The 22,439-nt window shown below is 39.0% G+C and overlaps 1 protein-coding gene and 2 long non-coding RNA genes across 3 annotated transcripts in view; 1 reads left to right on the forward strand and 2 right to left on the reverse strand.

Annotated features, from left to right (window-relative positions):
* Positions 1-20,342, forward strand: part of LOC149113216 (uncharacterized) — a 41,823-nt gene extending 21,481 nt beyond the window's left edge. Inside the window, exon 2 of the long non-coding RNA XR_016206716.1 lies at positions 20,196-20,342. This is a non-coding gene — a long non-coding RNA (uncharacterized LOC149113216). The remainder of the gene's footprint in view (positions 1-20,195) is intronic.
* The window catches only part of LOC149113217 (uncharacterized), a 42,074-nt gene extending 20,493 nt beyond the window's left edge, over positions 1-21,581 (reverse strand). The window contains exons 1-3 of the mRNA XM_089288092.1: positions 21,184-21,581; positions 13,840-14,085; positions 11,936-12,250 (exon numbers count right to left, since the gene is read on the reverse strand). Coding sequence (XP_089144218.1) covers positions 11,936-12,250; positions 13,840-14,085; positions 21,184-21,388 — 766 coding nt within the window. The 5' untranslated portion in view covers positions 21,389-21,581. The remainder of the gene's footprint in view (positions 1-11,935; positions 12,251-13,839; positions 14,086-21,183) is intronic.
* On the reverse strand, positions 2,752-3,996 carry LOC149113219 (uncharacterized). The gene is made up of 3 exons (XR_016206712.1): positions 3,855-3,996; positions 3,591-3,669; positions 2,752-2,797 (listed from the first exon to the last, which is right to left on the reverse strand). It is a non-coding gene; the product is annotated as an uncharacterized LOC149113219 (long non-coding RNA).
* Positions 21,582-22,439: the final 858 nt, after the last annotated feature.

Genomic DNA, 22,439 nt, shown 5'->3' on the forward strand with positions numbered 1-22,439 from the left:
TATAACAAATTTATTTTTTGAAACTTTAATTTTACCCAACAAACTTAGTATGTGGAAACGGTGCCTTGTCATCAAGATTAATCACTTTCGAGAACTTGTTCGTAAAACACTCCGGACATTTGAGAACACTCGAGAAATGTAGAGAGCACTCGCCTGCGGCTCGTGTTTTCTAGATTTCCCTCGTATTCTCAAATGCCCGTCGTGTTTTATCACAGTGTAATACACGGCTTAGGCTTCCTTATTTGTTAAATAAAATATATTTTCCCCGCAAAACTTCACTTCTTTACTTCCTGAACGAATTGAGGAAAACTTCATAGAAAACTTTGATGGAAGTGACTCTCGGGAAAAAATTTTCGCCCTGGGCTATATAACTTCAATAAAAACTGGTTCTGAACAGGAAAAAAAGAACAAACTAAATTAATGGACCTGTTCAGTTAAATTGATGTCAAAAATATGAAAAGAAACATGACCACAAATATATTTATCGACGTTTCGGCGAAATTCCCCTACATCCAGGAAAACGGACACTGATTTTAAGTTCAAGAAAGTCGCCAATTTGTGGTCTTATTTTATTTTACTGACGTTTCGTTTATTTAAAATTAGTTATACTGAATAAAAACAATACAGTTAATTATTTCAGTTTGAATACTTTCTCTACTCAACACGTTTTGACAATGTTAAAAGACTTAAAAGTTTAGTTTTGTTCTGACACAAAATGGATGAAGCACAAAATCTGCTAATAAGACTGCTTAATTATAAACCCGTTGTTTATCAGTGAAATGAAGCTATTTGCAGTTGTGCATATCTGTGGCTTTTTCCATTTGTGAAAGTTCGATCTATATTAAAAATTGAATACACCATACGCCCGGGCTAAAAGGTTTGTAAATATTATTGGTTCATTAAGTCATGTCCGTTAATTTCGTTTTGCCTGTGAAATTAATAGTCGTATTCACTTCTTCACCCATAAAGGAAGGTTGTTTTGTAAAACAAAGTTTAAAAAGCAGATTTCTAAGTGCTATAAGTGCGCTTGGACTAAACCACCTAGATTCGCCTTGATAACAGAATATATGATGGAGAGTCATTCTTGACTAAGGAGAACACATTGAAAACGCAACGACACAAAGGGATATGACTGGCCCCAATTAAAAACGCAACAATTAACGGTCATTTTCCATTTTGGATTTGCATTTGAAGAAAAGTCAGTCAGGGAAATCACATGATTATCGTGAGGCCATCGTTTTCGAAAAGCTCCGTTTTCAAAATGTTTTCCGTCCACACGAAAACGAAAAGCCGGCGTTTTCAAATTCCTGGCTTGAAGAGCGTTTTCGGAAAGCTCCATTTTCGTGACGGATTAGTGTGCACTGTAGGCCTAACCGCAGAAATAAAGCTTCGTTTTCAAATTTATCCGGCCTGAGAAATGCGTATCCTGGACTCTTGTTCAGCTTTTATCATAATAATATGTGTGAAAAGATTAAATTGATAACTCTGCATTTTTTTCGGCAAATTCACCTCGGGCTGATTAATCCTTCAACCAAACTTCAACTACTCTTCCGCACAGCTGAAAAAATTCATTAGTACTGAATTAGGTCCTGAAAGTGCTATTTACAACTAAAAGAGGCATACTCTTGAACAAAATTTAAAAGGAGGAAAGAATCTTTCGCTGTGTCAACAAATGTTAATAATTAAACGGCACCTTTTCCGTTAATGGCTTTAGCTTGGAAAAGCGAAAATATATTGTTTCTACTTAATTCACGAACTAAACTTACGTTGCTAAAAACCATATTTAGTTAAGTTCTAAATTGTGACTCAGGACGTGTTTTTCATGGAATTGCTTTCAGTTAAGGTTTGCAATAAGTTTTTCTTTTGAATTATTAAAAATAAAAAAGGAAAACTTTGTAAGTTGAGTAAAATTAGAATTCATCAGAGAGATGTCATTTTGTGGTTTTAACTCATTTATATATCGAACCTCTACTTCGTTTGAACTATTTTTCGGTAAATTACAAAAACACTGTTTGTCATTTTCCAGTTTCAATGACCTAAAAAGCTTAGTTTTCTTTTTCCTGCGACAAGATATTGATCGAATTTACGAATCCAAAAAACACGATCAAATGTTGTTTTTCAATATAACTGATGAATTAAAGTATTTGTGGCTTTTCGGTTTCATTTGTGAAGTTTTGCGGATGTATAACTTACTTACCCGCGTGAAAAGGTAAATAATATTTTTATTATGTAGTGACCGTTGATTTTGTATTGCATGGGGTTATATACTTGTATTGTATTGCATATTGTATTGCATATTGTTATATACTTGTTTGTTTCGTTCATCTGAGGTCCGATGACATTGCTCTAGCTTTTTTTTGCAAAACATAGTTAAAAAGGGAAGTGTATTCAATGCTTTCTTTTATGGAAAAGCACCTGTCAATAGCACTTAATTGCTTTTAACAAACGTGACAACAAAAGGAGTCAGTCATGTAACGTAGTTCTTACAAATAAGTATAAATAAGCTGAAGCAAGCCTGAAATTCTCCGCTAATCTTCAACGCAACGAAGAATTAAAATCGCAGATTTAACATCATTGATTAAGAAAGAAGAAGCTTGCGCACGCACAATTCCAACTCGCTTTGGGTTAATTGATTCACAATTCCATTTCCGGGCTGTGGAGAAATGGGAAGTCGTATGTGTCCGCATTTATAAATTTTAAATAAATTTTGTCCGCATTTATTTCGAGGAATAAATATAATCCATTGACTTACAGAAATGGAAAAGAGTGTACTTCTGTCCGCAGTCCTGGGTTCAAACTGAAGGGGAAAAAATACACTTTTTTTCAACACCTTTGTGCTGTTTTGAATAATTGCTTGTTTATCGTGTCTCGTCACTGCGCCTTTTTCAGCGTGTCACAAACTATGCCACAGACTCGTTTTGACAATTCGAAATATTTCAATGTATTGGCCAAAATGGGCGATAAACATGCTTAAAAACAGCTGCTCCAACGTGAATGTTTTCTGTCATAATTTGGTCAAGAGCAAAATAAAGTCTCGCTGTTTTCTTTTTAAACAGAGGCTCTAGCGCGGAAAGGGGTGGCTCCCATATGAAAACGTCGGTAATACTCGCCAAAAAAAAATTGAATTTAGCTAAAGCAGACAAATATGGGCGTGTCTCGAGCTTTATTTGACCTCTAAAAGATGCTACTTAAAACGAAGAAGGGATGATTATATCATTGTGTAGAAACCAGGGATTTCATGGTGGTACTGGAAATTTTTTCATCTGCTGTTCGGGAAAGGAGCCCGGACTTGTAGATCGGACTCGACAGCTAGCTAGAGAGCTGCGCAAATCGTCATCTCTTCGAGTGCACCCTAAAAGATGCATTGACAGCTACAACTAGTGGAATTTCGTCCTGAACACTCCAAGTGAGACCAAAATCCTTGATTTACACCCCAAAGCGAGACGACGAACATCCCCGACGTTTTCATATAGGATTGTTCCGTAGCTGTATGTGTCCTTGATGGAAATACAGCTGGAAAGTTTATGCCGTCTGTTTTGTTGCTGCAACTATAGAGTCTAAATACATAACAATTCTAGTTTAACACTTACGAGACTTATGAAACCGTATAAAGCTTGTTCCTTTTCTTTTCGCCTGTGCTATGTTATAGACAATGAACGTTGTGTATCTCTGAAAAATATGAAAATTTTGTTGTCGTATATAAATTAGGGGCATTTTCCGTGAGTAATTACCACAGCATGCTATAAACGAAAAGCTAATGGGTTTAAGGACGAGTAACTGCAAATCACTAGCTACTAAATCCATTTTGGTTAATGCTAGGAGAGGCATACTCAGTAAAAAGCTGTTTTGCCCACCTTCTCTTCAGTTGTTCCTTTTGGTCGTGAGCTCTTGTCAAAAGTCAAACACAGCTAAATGGAGAGAAAAGCTTTTGAATTTTCAGTGGACAAGTCCTCCTACTAAATGGCAGGTGACTGCAATATAATGCTCATGTTTACCTACTTTACAGCCACTATTTCTGATGGGTAATGAATTGTCGCATGATTAAGATGCTCATCTATTTAAATTTCAATAACAATAGCTAATATACCATATGCTTGTGAAATGTCTGGATTTTAAATTAACAGGTTTCTTGCCGGCTTCGACCCGGGAACATTTTTTTTTAACATCAACGGTTTTTACACAGAAGTCTAAAAATTAATCTTTTTCACCTATAAAAGATTTCAGTAATGACAGAAAGCTTATTTCGAGAGAGAGCATTTGATAATTAAATGGGGTAAAACAACGCAATTAAATGTTTCAGTTGTATCGTTTTACAAGCGAACTAATTATATTATTCGGTTTCATAGAAGCTTAATTTCAAAATTCAACGGTGACAAAACGTCTTACTGGAATTTCTCAACATTCCGAAGACGAAAACTTCAAAGGGTCTTGTAAGACTTCTCAGAATCGAGTTTAGCTGAGATATAACACGCCTCTGCTTAGTTTTCCAACCCGAATCTTCAACCAGGATCAACGGGCTCCTGCTTCAAGTAAATAAACAAAAGAAAAATACAAGTTGAAAGAGAAAAATAAACCCTTTGGGAGACCCTGGCCCTGTACATGTAACCCAACATAAATTACTTGCAAATAACTCGGACGATTTTAATTTCGGACAAAAAACTGTCCCAAAATAAAATCGTCCGAAATGTTTAAAGTACAGTATAACACTTTTAAATAGCTCTATAGCCACCAGTTTCTTTTATGGAGCGATCAGAGTTCGCTCCATAAAAGAAACTAGCGGCTTTAGAGCTATTTATCTGAACTAGTTGAGACACAGTTTAGGGGCCCGAAGATACGTAACGGATTGATAGAAATTTTCTTATTTTCCCGTCGGTATATCTGCAAAGCCAAAACTATCATTCTAACCGATATAGTTTCAGTCTAACACGTGTTTTTTATGTTTCAGGAAAGTGTCCGAAATTTTTGCCCGAAAAAAGTGTCTAAAATTTTTTTGGAGGGTGTAGGTTCGCAAGCATTCTTGAGATATGAGAATAGTATAATTCCCAGAAGATTCTTGGACTGTATTGTGGTTAATTAGAGTGTCATTCCGTTCCCATAACAGCAGTACCCCATGAACACAAAGGATTTCCTGTGTAGGTCTCTAATTCAGGCTTTGGCTTTAAAATTGTTTTGGCGATGTCCACGGAACAATTAGCGAAAATGTATTGGGACTGAAGAAGTAAAAAACAATCTGTAAAAAGAATAAATTGACGGAACGAAACAGCTTAGGTGAGGCTGGAGTCTTTCTAAATGGAAAAGTATATGGTTTTTACTGAAGCAACAGACAAATGGCTGTACAAAGAACCTGTTGTTAGCACAGGGGAAAAATATTTTATTGGGAATATATTTTGAATGTATGTAAAAGGGGAAATCGTTTAAATGAAACAAATCAGTGGGCTTTTAGTTTTTTATCTTTTTATTTATGTCTCAGCAACACGCCCGCGACGCACAAAAGACCAGACATTCTGTCAAAACGTTAAGACTGTGGGTCTTAACTCTCTTGGTTTAACAGTGGGAAATTTTTAGTACACATAAACCGTATTAAAAAAAAAACAATAAATTTACCATATTTGACATGAAGAGCGCCACCTCGCGTGATACTAAATCATCTGAAGAGAATGAGTAACCGTTTAATTCAGTTTATTTACTTCAAAGTTTTACAGCTGATTTACATTGACCTTACAAAGCTTACAACACTTTAAACAAAAGCACGGTGAATCTTATCTAATGGCCTCCACACAATCGAGGCCACCTTTCAACAACACCAATTTCCTTTTTTTTTTTTTTTTTTGGTCCTCAGGGGGCCCGCGCCAAAGGACAAAAAGCATTGAGTCTCGCCTGGCTTGAAAGTCATATACGCCTCATGCCCCGTCCACACTATGCCGTAGAAATTTGAAAACGGAAGTTTCACTCTGAAAACGCATCAAATGGTTACCGACAAAATACGCCGGAGGAATTTAAAAACGTAACAGTCACCGGTCATTTTGGATTTGCGTTTGAGGAAAATTCATCCAGGAAAATCACATGATTATTGTGACGCAATCGTTTTCGAAAAGCTCTGTTTTCAAAATGTTTTTCCTTTCACGCGGAAACGAAGAGCCGGCGTTTTCCAATTCGTCCGATTTGAAAAGCGTTTTCGAAAAGCTCCGTTTTCGTGACGGATTAGTGTAGACGGCAGGGCTAAACGTAGAAATAAAGCTTCGTTTTCAAATTCCTCTGGCGCAGTGTGGACGGGGTCTCAGTGACTCTCTTAAACTCTTGCATGGCGACTCTCGTGCGTTATCGGTGACTCTCGTCAACCTTCGTGCGTTATCGGTGGCTCTCGTCAACCTTCGTGCGTTATCGGGGACTCACGTTAACCCTCGTATATTCCTATCGAATTTGAACCTGTTCCAATTTTTCTAGCCAGTCACGAAGAGTTTTCTCCCGTTTTGCCCACACTCGCTGAGAGTTGAAAAAATACCCTCGCGTATCTCTCGTGATTAGAAGGCGACTGTCGTTTCTGTCGTTGTCGTTTGGCCCGGGCTTAAAGAGAGATTCCACTAAATAAATAATGAATAAATGATACTAATTTTATTTTAATGTCAATGTGTTAAGCTTGATAAAGCTAAACACTACAAAAAGGTATTGAATAAATACTGATGACTGCGATGCCTCTTGGAGTTTTACGTTTACAGCTATTTCAGTCGACGTTGTCAGATGAAAGCGTCAAGTCTTCGCGACAAGACCGAACAGTAGTCAGGGTATTTGTCGAAAGTTTGCATGTTGGTGCAGAGGAAATCTACGAATTTGTATCTTTGCTCGTGAAGTATTAGCAAGGATACAATAGCTTTTCCACTCATTAGACCATTTTTCTGTAGCTTTTCTTTCACTATTATAAAACGACCTTTGGTTAAAAATTCTGAAATTAAGTGTGGCGAAAAGAACATTGTTTCCAGACGTCTGAAGAGAAAGAAAGCTTAAAGCTTTGCTCCGACCGCCTTAATTGAAATAGCTGTATACTGCAAACTTAAAACTCCGGCGGAAGTTTAAACCTCATGAAGCCAGCTCGCAAAACTTCCGTTCGCTAACTAAGAGGGTCCAACATAGGTTTTTTCAATCCCGCATCCCGCTAGTATTTTTGGCTCAATCGCACCATCCCGCCCGGGTCGGAATGTTTATCTCGATTCCGCCTGATAAAGAGTCGTAGTTCCTCCGTGTAACGACTGTGATGTGTAATTTACCTCTTTACATTCCGCATCCCGCCGTCGATCTCGCATCCCGCCGTCGCTCTTAGGACTATCTCGCATCCCGTCTGTCAAAAAGAGCAAATCCCGTTCTCACCGAAATATTTTTATCCCGCATCCCGCCATTAAAAGTTCTGTCATTCCGTATTCCACTTTCGTTTTTACTCTCATCTCGCATCCCGCGAAACCTATGTTTGGCCACTCAACTAAGTGGTTGAATGCAAAATCTTGTAAATAAGAACAATAAATGTAAGAAATAGCGCTTTCACAGCACTTGTCATAATTACTACTTAGAGCTTCAATCCCGGACAAAAGTAGTTAGGACACTTGAGCTGGATCACGTATCCCCTATACCCTCTAATCAATGTTGGAAAATGTTACGTTTTTTCAACAAAAAGGGAAAAAATCACCTGATTATGAACATTGAAGGTGGGGGAGGGGAGAACTTGCTTCGTGTCCCAACTTTTTTGTCTGGGATTTATCGTTTTCTAATCAACCATAAATTACAGAACTTTGGAAACTTGGCCAAAAGTTTCCAGATAATACAAGTTGTATTAAATGAAAGCTGCATTTGCGAAATACGAACTGAATTCCGGGAGCAAACTTGAATTGAACGAAGATATTTTCGGAAAGTAGGGTATACCTGGCGAGCGAGGTTTTTCTTTTCCCCGGAAATTACGCAAAATGTTGTTCCATTCGCAACTGGGATTTCCAGAAATTAAAAGCGGAAGTTTTAGCCAAATGTGAACTCCCACGAAAGAATGATCGGCTTTTACACTCGACTTCCTTATCCTTGACCAAGGTACTACAAAATACGTGTACCTTAGTGCCAACCGTTTTCCTACGACATGGGAAAACGGAATTCAAACTTGCAGTTTCGTTTTTCGTTTACCCACGTCATCGGAAAAGGGAATTCGAACTTTTATTTTCGCTTTTCGTTTTCCAACTACATTGAAAACGAAATTGGAACTTCTATTTTCGTTTTTTGTTTTCCCATGACTTCGTACAACAGAATTGCAATTGTCATTTCCGTTTTTCATCTTCTATTTTCGTAAGACATTGAAAACAGAATTTGAACTTCGATTTTCGTTTTTCGTTTTTGTGTTCTGTTATATTATCTCAAGACAGTAGCCTATTAAGCAGGCGCTAGCGCTCTTTGGGCTTGTATATATTCTTTCCTCCCTTACGATCCTCAAAATGGACGTCATAGCTAACTATATGTAACTGAGTGTACATACATACGGAGTTGTGATTACAACAATTAGCGTAAAAAAAACTGTGCATCTATATTTTTAGAAAACTAATATTAAGAATTTTTCAGCCCGCTACAAACCGTATCGGGCTGACTGTTAATAAAAGCCTTCTGTTTCGACTACCACGATATCGATATCGGCAAGGAAATGGAATTATGCTTGTACTATCACAAATCACGGAATTAAATGGCTATTCAGGTCCGACTATGAAGTCAAAAAGTTTCAGTACAAAGGTTTGTCATGATCGATTTGGAAGATACAGTTGAACCTCCGATATGGCACCCTCTACTTATCGACCGGTCAGTGTAAAACGAAGACTGCGGACTGACCGGGCATAAAATGCAGACTGAGGGTAAAACGCAGACTGCAGACTACAGTATATCGACGGTGTTATTTCCATTATTGATTTCTAACCGGAAACAGGGTTATTCAGGCTAGTACTGAAAGTTTGCAATGCTCCGGTTAGCCTGAATATCACTCAGGTTAGCCTAAATAACGCTCCGGTTTGCCTGTCAGTTACGGTTAGCTCGCAATGATGGAAACTACTCAGTTAAAAAGTCTACAGTCTGTATTTTACTCATGGTCTGCAGTCTGCATTTTGACCCTCAGTCTCCATTTTACCGCAGTTGCAGTCCGCAGTCTGCAGTCTGCAGTCCGCAGTCCTTATTTTACACTGACCGGATGTCGACTGTTCCATCTGCAACTGAACCTCTCTTCTTGATATCATGGCGACTGTAAAACCTTTTCACACTTAGCAAAGTACTGTGCAGCCCAATATCGGGTCTTGATTACCTCGAGAAGGTCTTCATAACTATTATTTTCCTCAATGAGAGAACGGCGAACAAAGACTTCATCAAGGATGTGGTTTCCAGGTCTATTGTTAGCGACAGGAAGAACCAACATTCTTCTGTGGGTTCATGTATACAAAAGTGACAAAAACACATAAACGAAAAACGACAATCGATGTTCAAATTCCGTTTTTCAATATCTTAAAAAACGAAACACGAAAAAAGGAAATAACAATTAGAATTCTGTTGTTCAAAGTTGAGGTAAAACGAAAAACGAAAACAGAAGTTGGAATCCATTTTCAATGTAGTAGGAAAACGGAAAACGAAAATGGAATCTCGAATTCCTCTTTCCGATCTCGTGAGTAAAACGAAAAACGAAACTGGAATTTCGAGTTCCGTTTTCCCCTGTCTTGGGAAAACGGCTGTCACTAAGGTACACGCATTCTGCAACTTGTACCTTTTGTTATTAAAATTATGACAGGTTTTTTTCGTTTTCTGCAGGAAATATTTTTTTGCATGGAATTAGTATTATTATCCGTGATCATACCAAAAACCATTTACAAATTTGATAGTTTTGATACTTTTTCTAAAAGACCACTCAATTTGTATGAAAACGTATCTACTTTGTTAGATTTCTTCTACTCTGCTCTAATGTTACGTTAAGTAGCCATAGTAACTCAAGGAGTCTTACTTCAAGGCTAAGGGCTTAAACAAAATTAACTCTGCAAAGTTTAACATTAAAATTAATCTAGATAGCAGCAGATATGTAAATATTTTAAGGAAAACGACCAATTTTTTAAGTGCAAACGACCAATTTTTTAATCAAGCGCTATTGTAATGATTTAGACATCAAATTAGTTTTTTCTTCCTTCAAGATAGGTAACCTTTTTGGTGTGAAAGACCCTATCCCCGACGGGCTTCGTTCACGTGTGGTTTATAAGTTTACATGTGCGGGCTGTAATGCCTGTTATGTCGGCGAAACCTCCCGACATTTTTCCACACGCGTACGTGAGTACTTAGCCGTTGATAGGGCCTCTCACATCTTCAAACATCTTCAGAATTCTGAACGTTGTCGCTCATTGTGTTCAATAGACTGCTTTCATATTTTAGATCACGCCACTACCAGCTTTCAACTCAAGATAAAGGAGGCTATTCATATTCAAAAAGAACTACCTTCCCTCAATCAGCAATTACACCACGTAAATCTAAAATTATCCTTTTAACTTACACCTTTTCACGTTCTTGTTGTTACTATTTGTCTTAATTAGCATTTTTGCCTACTTATTATTCAACTTGCTTTGTAATCATTCATTCAACTGAAGATGACAGAAGCTCTGTCGAAACATGTCTTGCAAACTTAAAAAATTGGTCGTTTTCCTTAAAAAAAAATTAATCTATGGATGAAAGTCTAGTATAGGCAAGCTGTACTCTCATGTGGTACGTTCATCATACTGTACAAGGTGGTTCTAACTTTTAAGTGTGTGGATAAAACCCTAGTGTGTGACCATTCAAATGAAAGCTATTGAGCAGTACTTTCATGTGGTACTGTTTATTATGCTATACAAGGTGGTTCTAACTTTTAAGTCTGTGGATGAAACCCTAGTGTGTGACCATTCAAATGAAAGTTATTGAGCAGTATTTTCATGTGGTACTGTTTAATATGTTGTAGAAGGTGGTTCTTAGTTTTACGTCTGTAGATGAAATACTAGTGTGCGATGATTCCGATGAAAGCTATTGAGCAGTACTTTCATGTGGCACTGTTTACTATGTTGTTCAAAGTGGTTCTAACTTTTAAGTTTGGATCAAATACTAGTGCGTGACCATTCAGATGAAAGCTACTGAGCCGTGATATTTATGTGGTTGTAACTCTAACATGTAACCCAACAGTGTGACCGGCACGAGTAACTCCAAATAATATCAAGGGATTTGGAAAATTTTAAACCGAGACCGTTCTTGGATCATGGATGACAATGTGGCATGAGTCTCGTACGCCAATCGCTTGTCGTAATTACAATTTACATAATACCATAATGTTTACAAATACCATAATAATTCGATTTAGGGCCCCGGACGCCTGTTTACTTTTGGTAGCTCAAAGGTGGGGTGGGGGCTTATTTGGGCTTATTGGAGGGCAGGCGCCCTTTAGGAATGGGTCGCTTATATATTTCTATTTACGACATAAACAGTGGAATGTGATTGAACAATGACGGGTAAAATGACTTGACAACTGTAACAAGCGGGGCTTGATGAGTCCAATTCAATAGCTTCGGCAATATTACCTTCAGATTAGAAAGCGGACTACATTATTCACTCGTCTAGTCAGTGTTTACTATGTCAATGTCTTTAATGCCATTTTTGCAATAGTACCTCTTGTTGGAATAGGGGACGTGTATTAGAAAAGGACAATCAATATGGAGGACTTGTTAGACAGGGGACGCTTTTTGGAAAGAGAGCGCTAAATCGAATCATTACGGTGTTAAAAGAGAGTTAGCATGTTCTGTTTTCAATCACCTATTTCGTAAAACACTTGTAAGGCGGTTCAGTGTAAGGCGGCGCTTATTGGAAAGAGTGCGCTAAATCAAATTATTGCGGCATTAAAAGAGAGTTAGCATGTTCTGTTTTTAATCACCTATTTCGTAGAACACCTCAATGTCAGTAGGAGTGAACCTATAGCCTCCGGTGAAAAACCCACAGTTACCAGTTGAATATCCTGAAGGAACGGAGTATGTATAGCCGCACCGTGTATACGAATTTGAGTTGCTCAAAGCGTTGTCCGATATTCTGATGTCATTGCCATAACCAAAAGTGGGTCCGTAGTTGGAGCAGTGGTACATTGCGTAACTCTGATATTGATACTGAATCAGCTTGACAGGATTATATCCATCTTTGTTGTAAAGCGAGAACAGGAAAGCTTTAGTGGCAGAAGTATAACCGCAACTAGAACCTGAATTGGAAACAAAAGTTTAACAATTCTGAGCATTTCGGTTGAAAAAAGAAACAGATAAATACAGAAACCATATTGTATAAAGAGGTCTTTAGAACAGAACAACTACAGCAACAAAAATAAGTATTCAGCGTGGGGATCCGATCTGTTGGCAAAAGCGTTTAATTTGCGTTAAGCGTGATAGAGCAGTTTTCAATTGTGCGTCGACTGGTAATCAGGAAATTACTTCTTTTTCCCTACGGTTTGAGATTGGCTGAGTAGTCCAGTTGGTAAGCAATTGGTTTAGTTTTACGACACTCAATTGAAAACAGCTCTAACACGAAAGAAGTTAGTGGATTGATATACCCGCTTTATATACCTTCTTGACGTCTGAATTTTCAAATGCATGAAATGATATCGCGACGTTCTGGGTTACAGCCGGTGAGATAACCGTTTTTGAAGCCGAAGAGGTGTTTTAGTTGAAACAAGACTGATAAGCAAGTGAGAAGCCCGGAGACTGACAGAGAGAGGTCGATTTTCTGGAAGCTTTCGATGGTTTACAGCAGGACATACTATAGAAAATTCTCCGAACTCAGCTTCACTACTCCGATTTTGTGCAATATGATGCAACTGGGTCTTATTCCGTCAGCATTATCTTTTTGGAAGCCTAGGAAACCAAACGGGCGTATCTAACTACAGCCAACTGCCGTAGTTTGGAACCCCGGCGGTTCTATACAAAGGACTGAGAACAAACATTGGTTACTGGCTTGAACCAATTTCTGCTTTTTTTTCGTCTTATCAGTGCAAGATATTAAATTACAGTATTTAGAGAGGAAGCCACGTCAGCCTTAGCTGGTTTTCATCCGGGTCCTCTATCCTGGTCGAATTGGAATTTGGAAATGCTGGTTTTTATGGAGGGAGGAAAACCGGAGAACCCGGAGAAAATCCTCGGAGCAAGGCGAGAACCAACAACAAACTCAACCCACGTATGACACCGGGCTGGAATCGAACCCAGGCCACAAAGGTGGGAGGCGAGCGCTCTCACCACTGAGCCATCCCTGCTCCCCAAATTAGCACCTTTATAACAAGCTCCGGGTCATACTTATTAAAACAGAGTATATCCGCCGACACACTGCCCCTTTAAGTCTTAAGTCTTTAAGTCTTAAGGAGACGATAGTTCTAATTAATAATTAGATTATGAGCTCGAGATTTCTTTGAGGTGATAGTTCATGAGGCCAAAGGCCGAATCAACTATCACCTCATAGAACTCTCGAGGTCATAATCTAATTGCTTAAGTAGAATTCTAACTGAAATTTCTTTCAAATAACGATTTATATTATTTCCGGTCTTAGCATTAAACTGCACCCGTAAGAGAATTCGTGCGGACTGAATTGTCAATTTGACATTTGCAGTTGTGTACATCGTAATTAACACAAATTTCGAGCTTTTTAAATTCAAGAAACCGTAAATGCAATCCTTTTAGTCTTCTCAGGAATTGGATTATTCATTTGTTTCTAGATGTTCACTCACAACTTCGGATAGTGTTTAATAGCTCAGCCAATCAGATTACAGCATTTACATTAGTATACTAGTAGTAGAATGATACTTACTGTGCCAGGACACGTCAGTATATCCACCAAATATGTAACTGCCGGACTTAATGATGGTCACGGTGGGTCCCTTTCCGTCACAGTTGCTGTGGAATGTCGATGCAGCCGAGCCGTCTGTCTTGGCATGCCAACAACGTACAAATCGATCACGCCCTGGACTCAGAAGGACTGGGTCTAAGAAGGACAACAACTTCCCCAAGTATTGGTTGTAATCGAGACCGTCGAGAATGACGGACACACTTAGGCCTGGATAGAGGAAAGAGTATAAAACCGGTATGTTAAGGTATTAAAGTCGTCTCTTTGACGTTTGCTTAATCCATTAAATCCCTAGGGTGATCAAGAACTAATTTCTCATCACAATACCAATACATTATCAAGCAAACAGGTAATGAGAATAGTTAAAATCATCAGCTAAGTGGAACCGTCTTGATTTACCAGCATATTCTCAGAACTGTATGGCTCTCAGTAAGAGGAATTAACAGTTTGAACTGAAAAGGTTAACAGTGCTAGTGATATGTTCTTTTTCATTTCGTTCTTGAATTAAACGATTGATTACTTGCATATCAGCAAATATCTCATGGTTCGATTTAGTGACCCGGGCGCTTATTTCATACTTTTGGTAACTCAAGGGAGGGTGCTAATTGAAGAGCGGGCGCTTATTAGGGACGAGACGCTTATGTCTTTCTTTTTCTCTTCAACATAAACATGGAAATGTGATAAGGCATTTCAATGGACAACAATAGTCACTTTTTTACTTGAAAATTGTAAGAATAGAGGTTCGCATAGTCATAACACCATTTGCTCGTTTAGACCAAGTCGATGCTTTCAATCTTACGCTCAGAAGAGAAATGCGAGAGTCAATTCCAGCTGTGCCCATACCCCCCACCCCAAGTCCTACTCCCGGGAATTAGGTTTTCTGAGAACAACCTGGAAATGCCCTACGGCTGGAACAAACCAGTTGTTCATATGCCCCGGGGTAGTGGCTCAATTTGTTTTCTTTTTTCTTCGTTTCTGATCGAAGCTAATTCATGCCAAATCAAGTCCTAGCTTGGTCTTTTTTTGCCGTAACGGTGAAGACAAAATACATTGTAGGTCACTCCGTAGGATCTAGAGTCTCATTTATATTCTGTCTAGCAGTATTCAGTACGAAACTTACCGTATCGACAATGCCGCATGTAAGGTGAAAAACCGCGATGGTCAAATGCCCTGGGGTAATTGTGTAAGGCTGATGCCCGACACCCGGAATTGACACAGGGGGAAAATGCTCCACTCTTTCCCGGGGGAATGGGTACATATGGAATTAACTGATGCATTATTTACTTGTCTAATCAGTCTTTACTATCATCTCTTCGATGCCAATGTCTTCAATGTCACTTTCGCAATGAGGGCACTTCTTGTAAGTCCGGGGAGGAGGGGGAGACTCCCTTATATGGGTTATATAGGTATGTGCGGCCTGAAAGGGTAGGGTTTTTGGCCTTTCTGATCATAAATAGGGTATGGTGTTTGCACTCTAGTCTTGAACTAGGTATTCTTTTTAGAAGAACCTACTTTTTCAGGTCACAAATAGGGTAGGAAAAATCGCGGATTTTGGTCATAAATAGGGTAAGGGTTTAGGGAAGCGCGCCACACACCCCCACCCAATTTTTCTCCCCCGGGGGTTGTAAGGTAAGGTTTATTGGAAACGAATCATTACCGCATTAAAAGAGAGTTAGCATGTTCTGTTTTTAATCACCTATTTCGTAGAACACCTCAATGTCAGTAGGAGTGAACCTATAGCCTCCGGTGAAAAACCCACAGTTACCAGTTGAATATCCTGAAGGAACGGAGTATGTATAGCCGCACCGTGTATACGAATTTGAGTTGCTCAAAGCGTTGTCCGATATGTAGATGTCATGGCCATTACCAAAAGTGGGTCCGCGGTTGGAGCAGTGATACATTGCGTATTGTTGATTTTGATACTGAGTCAACTTGACAGGATTATATCCATCTTTGTTGTAAAGCGAGAACAGGAAAGCTTTACTGGCTGTGGAGTAACCGCTGCAAGAACCTGAAAAGAAAGCAAAAGTTTTACAAATTCTAAGTATTTCGGTTGGAAAAAAAAAAAACAGAAATAAAGCTATCATATACTATAAAGTAATCTTTAGAAGAAAAGAAACAACAAAAATAAATAAATAAAGAAAGAAATAAATCAAATAAATAGGCAGCGAGAGGATCGAATCTGTTGGCAACGGCTTTAAGCGTGATATACCTTGGTGACGCCTGAATTTTTAAATGCGTGAAATGGGATCGCGACGTTCTAGGTGGAAACTCTTTCTATAGTCGAAAAAGTGTTTTAGTTTGAGCAAGACTGATAAGCAAGGGAGACGTCTGGAGACTGACAGAGAGATCATCTTTCTGGAAGCTTTTGGTGGTATACAACAGGACATCTTATGGAAAATATTCCTAACTCAGATTCACGACTCAGGTTAGGTAGAATAGGATGCAACTAAGTTTTGTTCTGTCAGCATCATTGTCGGTTAAACATTGTCTTATTGTAAGCCTGAAAAAAACAAAAGTGCCTGTAAAGCCCCGTCCGGTTTCATTTGTAACCGCATCTTTTTCGATACGGTTACGCCTTCCGTTTAAAAGGCGACGATGGAATAATAAATGAAACCGCATCTTTCTAAAACGCTGTCGAAAGTGGAGCGTTTTGAAAACGATACGGTTTCATGTGCCGTGTAAACGGGGGTAACCGTGTCTTTTTGAAAACTGCTTCCGTTTGGCGCGAAAATATCACACTGTATCGCTTGATGTACGGACTCCCAATCGACATTTTTTGCACTTTTAGCGACTTTTTATTCGTTTGTTATTGTCAAAAGAAGCTCCACCTCGTCGTCAGTCCAAACCAAATTACTGACATCTTTACGCTTCGCCACCTCTGAAACAAAATGGCGACGCTTCAAGGTATAATCGTCTCCAGATCTCTGGGAACAAAACATGTCGCGGCCATGACGTAACAGCCAAAAAGGCGGACAAATCGTTTTCGTGTGAAGGCTTCGAAACCGTATACTTTTTGATATGGTTTTGAAAGGAAATAGCCGTGTCGATTTGAAACCGCGTTCGTGCAAACTTAGCCTAAGTTTAGCAATGCAATTGCTGTGCACGTACGTTATAAATCTTGGTACATTTCTTTGCCATTCTTTGCAAAATAAGAACGTGAAATGATCAAATTCAGGTTAGTCTGGAGAACGTGAACCACACAGCCACATGATTTTTCAAATTTCTTATTCGAAATTAACGCTGCCTCGCAGAATTATTCAGTTTTGAGATAGATCTGCCAGTAAGAGACAACCTTAAGTATAACTGATTTAACCCGAGTTTCGTAGGTAAAATGTAAATTCGTTTTTCAATCGACAGTTCGAGGCCGTGCTGCTATGGTTGCTAAAACTCGCTATTTACTCTATTTGAACTCGCTACGCTAGCTTTCTGAAGAGTGCTACCATAAGTCCTCGCCATTTCCTTAAGGTAAGGTAAGTTCAATTAAGTTAGTTGTCTAGATGCTTTTAGACACGTTAGTAAAGTTCGTTCGTTTCTCCGCTCAGTCAGTCCTCTGGACGCGACGACCAGAGCAGACTGGTAAGATAGTAATTAGAATGTTACTTGACTTGACCTTTCCCTAAGTTTCGCTAAATTTCTTAATTTCCAAATGCCGCCTAATATCCATAAAGCAAAATTCCAGAAAATTGAGAAAAACCAAGTGAATCGTTCTTAATTTTTACTTCTTTTGTATCTCAATCTCGAATGACTTTTCGAAATACTTGGTAGTTACAAAAACAAAGAAGTCTCTTTGTTGGCGCTACATGAAGTGCATTGCTCTGATCGATTTACTCATTCTGAATTGAGCCACTCTAGCTTAGGAACTTTTTGTCGTCTAATTAAAACCGAAAAAGTTTGCCCAAGACCAAAGCTAGTCTGCTTTACACGACTCAGGGCCACTAGATCGGGTTCTCGCAGCCCTACGCGGGTGTGTGGACGAACAATCACGATACTTTTAGCTGCAAATGAGATCGAAGCGACTGTGCTCGCAGGGTAGCTGCGAAAGATCTTCAAAGAAATCGAGGATTTTTCTTATCAATTAAGCCCGCCATCGGATGCGATTTGAGGTCGATTATGCGAAACAGCAAGTTCGCGTACAATCAAAAACCGTGTTAATATCGGTTCCAAACCTGAAATAAATACTTGTATTTCTTAAACAAGAAAAGAGTAAGACCAATGGTTAAATAAAAGAACAAAAATTGAGTTTTTTTGTTCTTTTACTGAGATAATAAAGGACGTTTTTATCAAGCTCTGCTCCTGGTGATAGTTAGTTCTTAAGATACTTACTGTGCCAAGACACGTCGGTGTATCCACCAAATATGTATTGGCCAACTCTAATGATGGTCACTGTGGGTCCCTTTCCATCACAGTTGTTGTGGAATGTGGACGCAGCTGAGCCGTCTGTCCTTGCATGCCAGCACCGTACAAAGTAACTCCGCGATACGCTCGGAAGAGCTGGATCTAAGTAAGTTATCAGCTTCCCCAAGTATTTGTTGTGATCGAGGCCGCCAAGAATTGCAGATGTTGCGAGACCGCCTGGGTACGAGAGACAAAAGGTCAAAGCAACTACAGTCGCACTGCTGGTTTTCACTGTAATGCCATCAATAATAAAGATTTTAACCATTCAATAAATTAAGTCAAGCATCTGAGATATGATAGATTATTGATTTATAAACCACAAAAACTTGTGGTCTATTGCTTAAATATACAACCTCGCAAAGATTTAGATCTGTATGTTTCTTCATCCCCGTGTTATTTGAGAAATATTTCTCTCAAATTTGCAGATAGAGCTTTGTGTGGAGACGCCATGTTGGTGTCGCCAATAAAGTAACTATCAGGTTTTATAATTTCTGATTACGACAACGTCACACAAAAATCGGCAATCTCTTCAACTGTCTTTTTCAGTTTCCCTATGAAATCGAGCTTATCTGTTAATCCGCGTTTTCATGATAATATCGATTTTACTAAAAATACATCATGGCAAGCAATTACCCTAAACCACTAAATGATGTAAATTTTTCATCCATTTGACCAAGAAAAGTAATGGTCGGCAAAAAAACTGATTCAAAGCCCGTTTAAACCAAGCCAATCGACCTTCACAGTCCTTGAGGAAGATAGCACCATCTTGCCCGCTCGGGTAACCAATCAGCGCAGGATGTTGTTAATCTTGCTCGCTCAAGGAGTTAGCCATATAATAAAAAGTATTAAAGTCGTTTTTTTGGTTTGCTCAAAATCTTCTTTATATCTTGAGAGTGATCAAGATCTAATTTCTCATCACAATGCCAGTACATTATCAAGTAAACAGGTTATGACAAAACAGAAAATTATCATCCAAGTGAAACTGTCCTGATCTACCTTCAAACTCTTTGAATTGGCATTAAAAGAACTGTGTGGCTCTGAGTAAGAAGAATTAACATTTTGAACTGAAAAGGTTAACAGTGATATGTTCTTTTTCATATATCGTTCATCAAGTAAACGATTGATTATTTGCATAACAGGAAATATTTAACTATAAAACACTGCGACAATATGGAAAAGGTAAAACCATTTTGGTTTAAAAACAACAACGACGTTTCGACGTTCGCTTAACGTCATTATCAAGTCAACTGAGTGAATAAAAGGGGTACAAATGTAAATATAAACTGAGAATTCCGAAGAGACACGAATGCAAAGAAAACATGATAGAAAACTTCTAAAAAGTGCTAAAATATATATAATATAATCTCTTCTTCTACGAAGAAAATAATTCATGCTTCGATTTTAGTGACCCGGGCGCTTATTTCATACTTTTGGTAACTCAAGGGAGGGTGCTAATTGAAGAGCGGGCGCTTATTAGTGACGGCGCGCTTATTTCTTTCTTTTTCTCTTCAACATAAACATGGAAATGTGATAAGGCATTTCAATGGACAATAACCGTTACTTTTCACTTGAGAATTGTGACAATAGAGGCTCGCATAATCATAATACCATTTGCCTGTTAAGACCAAGTTGATGCGTTAAATCTTACGCTCAAGAGCGAACTGCATCAGTCAATTCCAGCTGTGCCCATGCTCCCTCCCCCAACAGGCCTACCCCCGGGAATAAGGTTTTTTCGAAAACAACCTGGAAATGCCGTACGGCTGGAACAAACCAGTTGTTCAAATGCCTCGGGGTTGTGGCTCAATTTTTTTTTTTTTCGTTTCTCATGTTACTTTCAATAGAATCTAAGCCAATTCAGGCCAAATTAAAAGTCCTAGCAATGTTTTTTTAAACTTTAATAATGAAGAAAAAAAACAATATAGGTTATTCCGTAGGATCTAGAGTCTTCTTTATGTCCTATTTGTCATTCATTACGAAACTTGCCGTATTTGCCGATAAACTGGTCATTAAAAGAAGCGACAATGCTGCATCACAGCCAATAAAAGGAAATGGTTATGAAGGCCGGTAAACATCGAAAAAGCAAAAAAAAAAAAAAAAAGCAAAAAAAACAAACAGACTAAGATTTATGTTTCAGGGTCCTTGACCCAGGATATCTGTTGTTTTATGCTCATTGACTATGCTTGATTTATATAATCGCAATGCTGCTATTTGCTGCTATTGGTTAATTGTATGAGCACACATAACCACCTTTTGTATTTTGGCAGGTTTTGTGCTGCGTCAGCCCTCAAAGAACTTTGCCAGGTTTCCTATCCATTTTCCCTCCATTAACTATGGCTGCATGTAAGATGAAAAAGGAAGATGGTCAAATGCCTCAGGGTAATTGAGCAAGGCTGATGCCCGACCTCCGGGATTAACATTGTGGCAAAATGCCCCACTATTGCCCGTGGGATTGGCTACACATGGAATTGACTGATACATTATTTACTTGTCTAATCAGTCTTTACTATCATCTCTTTGATGTCAATGTCTTCAATGTCACTTTGCAATGAGGGCGCTTGTTGTAAGCCCGGGGAGGGGGGGGGGGGGGTGGAGAGACTCCCTTACATGGGCTATATCGGTATGTGTGGCCTGAAAGGGTAGGGTTTTCAGCCGTTATAGTCATAAATAGGGTATGGTGTTTGCGCTCTAGTCTTGAACTGGGTAGTCTTTTTAGAAGAAGCTACTTTTTCAGGTCATAAATAGGATAGGAAAATCGCAGATATTGGTCATAAATAGGGTAAGAAGTTTGGAAAACGAGCCGCACACCCCCACCCAATTTTTCTGGGTTGTAAGGCGTCGCTTACAGAAAGAGTGCGCTAAATCGAATCATTACGGCATTAAAGAGAGTTAGCATGTTCTGTTTTTAATCACCTATTTCGTAGAACACTTCAATGTCAGTAGGAGTGAACCCATTGCCTCCAGTGAAAAATCCACAGTTACCAGTTGAATATCCTGAAGGAACGGAGTATGTATAGCCGCACCGTGTATACGAATTTGAGTTGCTCAAAGCGTTGTCCGATATGTAGATGCCATGGCCACCACCAAAAGCGGGTCCGCGGTTGGAGCAGTGATACATTGCGAGATGCTGATTTTGATACTGAGTCAGCTTGACAGGATTATATCCATCATTGTTGTAAAGCGAGAACAGGAAAGCTTTACTGGCTGTGGACCAACGGCAAGAACCTGAAATGAAAACAAAAGTTTAACAATTCTAAACATTTCGGCTGAAAAGAAAAACAGAAGTGAAGCTACCAATAAAGTAATCTTGAGAAGAGAAGAAACAACAATAAAAAAAACAAAATAAATAGGCAGCGAGAGGATAGGATCTGTTGGCAAGGGCGTTAAGCGTGATATGCCTTGGTGACGACTGAATTTTCAAACGGCTGAAATGAGATCGCGACGTTCTAGGTGGAAACTCTTTCTATAGTCGAAAAAGTGTTTTAGTTGGAGCAAGAAGATAAGCAAGGGAGAAGTCTGGAGACTGACAGAGAGAGATCGTCTCTCTGGAAACTTTCGGTGGTTTACAAACAGGATTTCTTCTGGAAAATACTCCCAACTCAGATTCACGACACAGACTTAGTAGAATATGATGCAACTAAGTTTTGTTCTGTCAGCGTCATGGATAAGCATGTTATTGGAAGATTGAAACAGCAACGTGAAATGCTATACCTCCCAACCGAAATACGTTTTCCGATTGGAGGAAAACGTGTCACGTGCGGTGGGTCAAAACTCACTAACTCCTCTGGGGCGAACAAAACTTTGTAACTCCCTAGGGCGAACAAAACTCACTAACTCCCTGGGGAAACAACAACTTGAACTTTCGACTCACGCATGATCAGGCTGTGCTCTTTGTAACTCCGCCAAATTTATGTGCCAGCCGACGTCAGGCAAACAATTTTTGTTGTTGTTGTTGTTTTTTTCTTATTTTGAGTTGGGAGGTATACAAGACACTTCATGACTAGCCCCGCGGGAAACGGTGAGTTCTGTTTCCCCTCGACCACAATGTTCTCCTCGGCTTCGCCTCAGGGAACATTGAGGGTCTTGGGGATACAAAACTCATTGTTTCCCGCGGGGCCAGTCATTAAATGCTTAGTGACCAAGTTCAGCGTGGTCTGGGAAACGAACCG

This window comes from Orbicella faveolata, unplaced genomic scaffold (genome assembly GCF_042242905.1).
Source record: "Orbicella faveolata isolate gen_17 unplaced genomic scaffold, um_ofav_v1 contig_15, whole genome shotgun sequence".
NCBI classification, from domain to species: Eukaryota; Metazoa; Cnidaria; class Anthozoa; order Scleractinia; family Merulinidae; genus Orbicella; species Orbicella faveolata.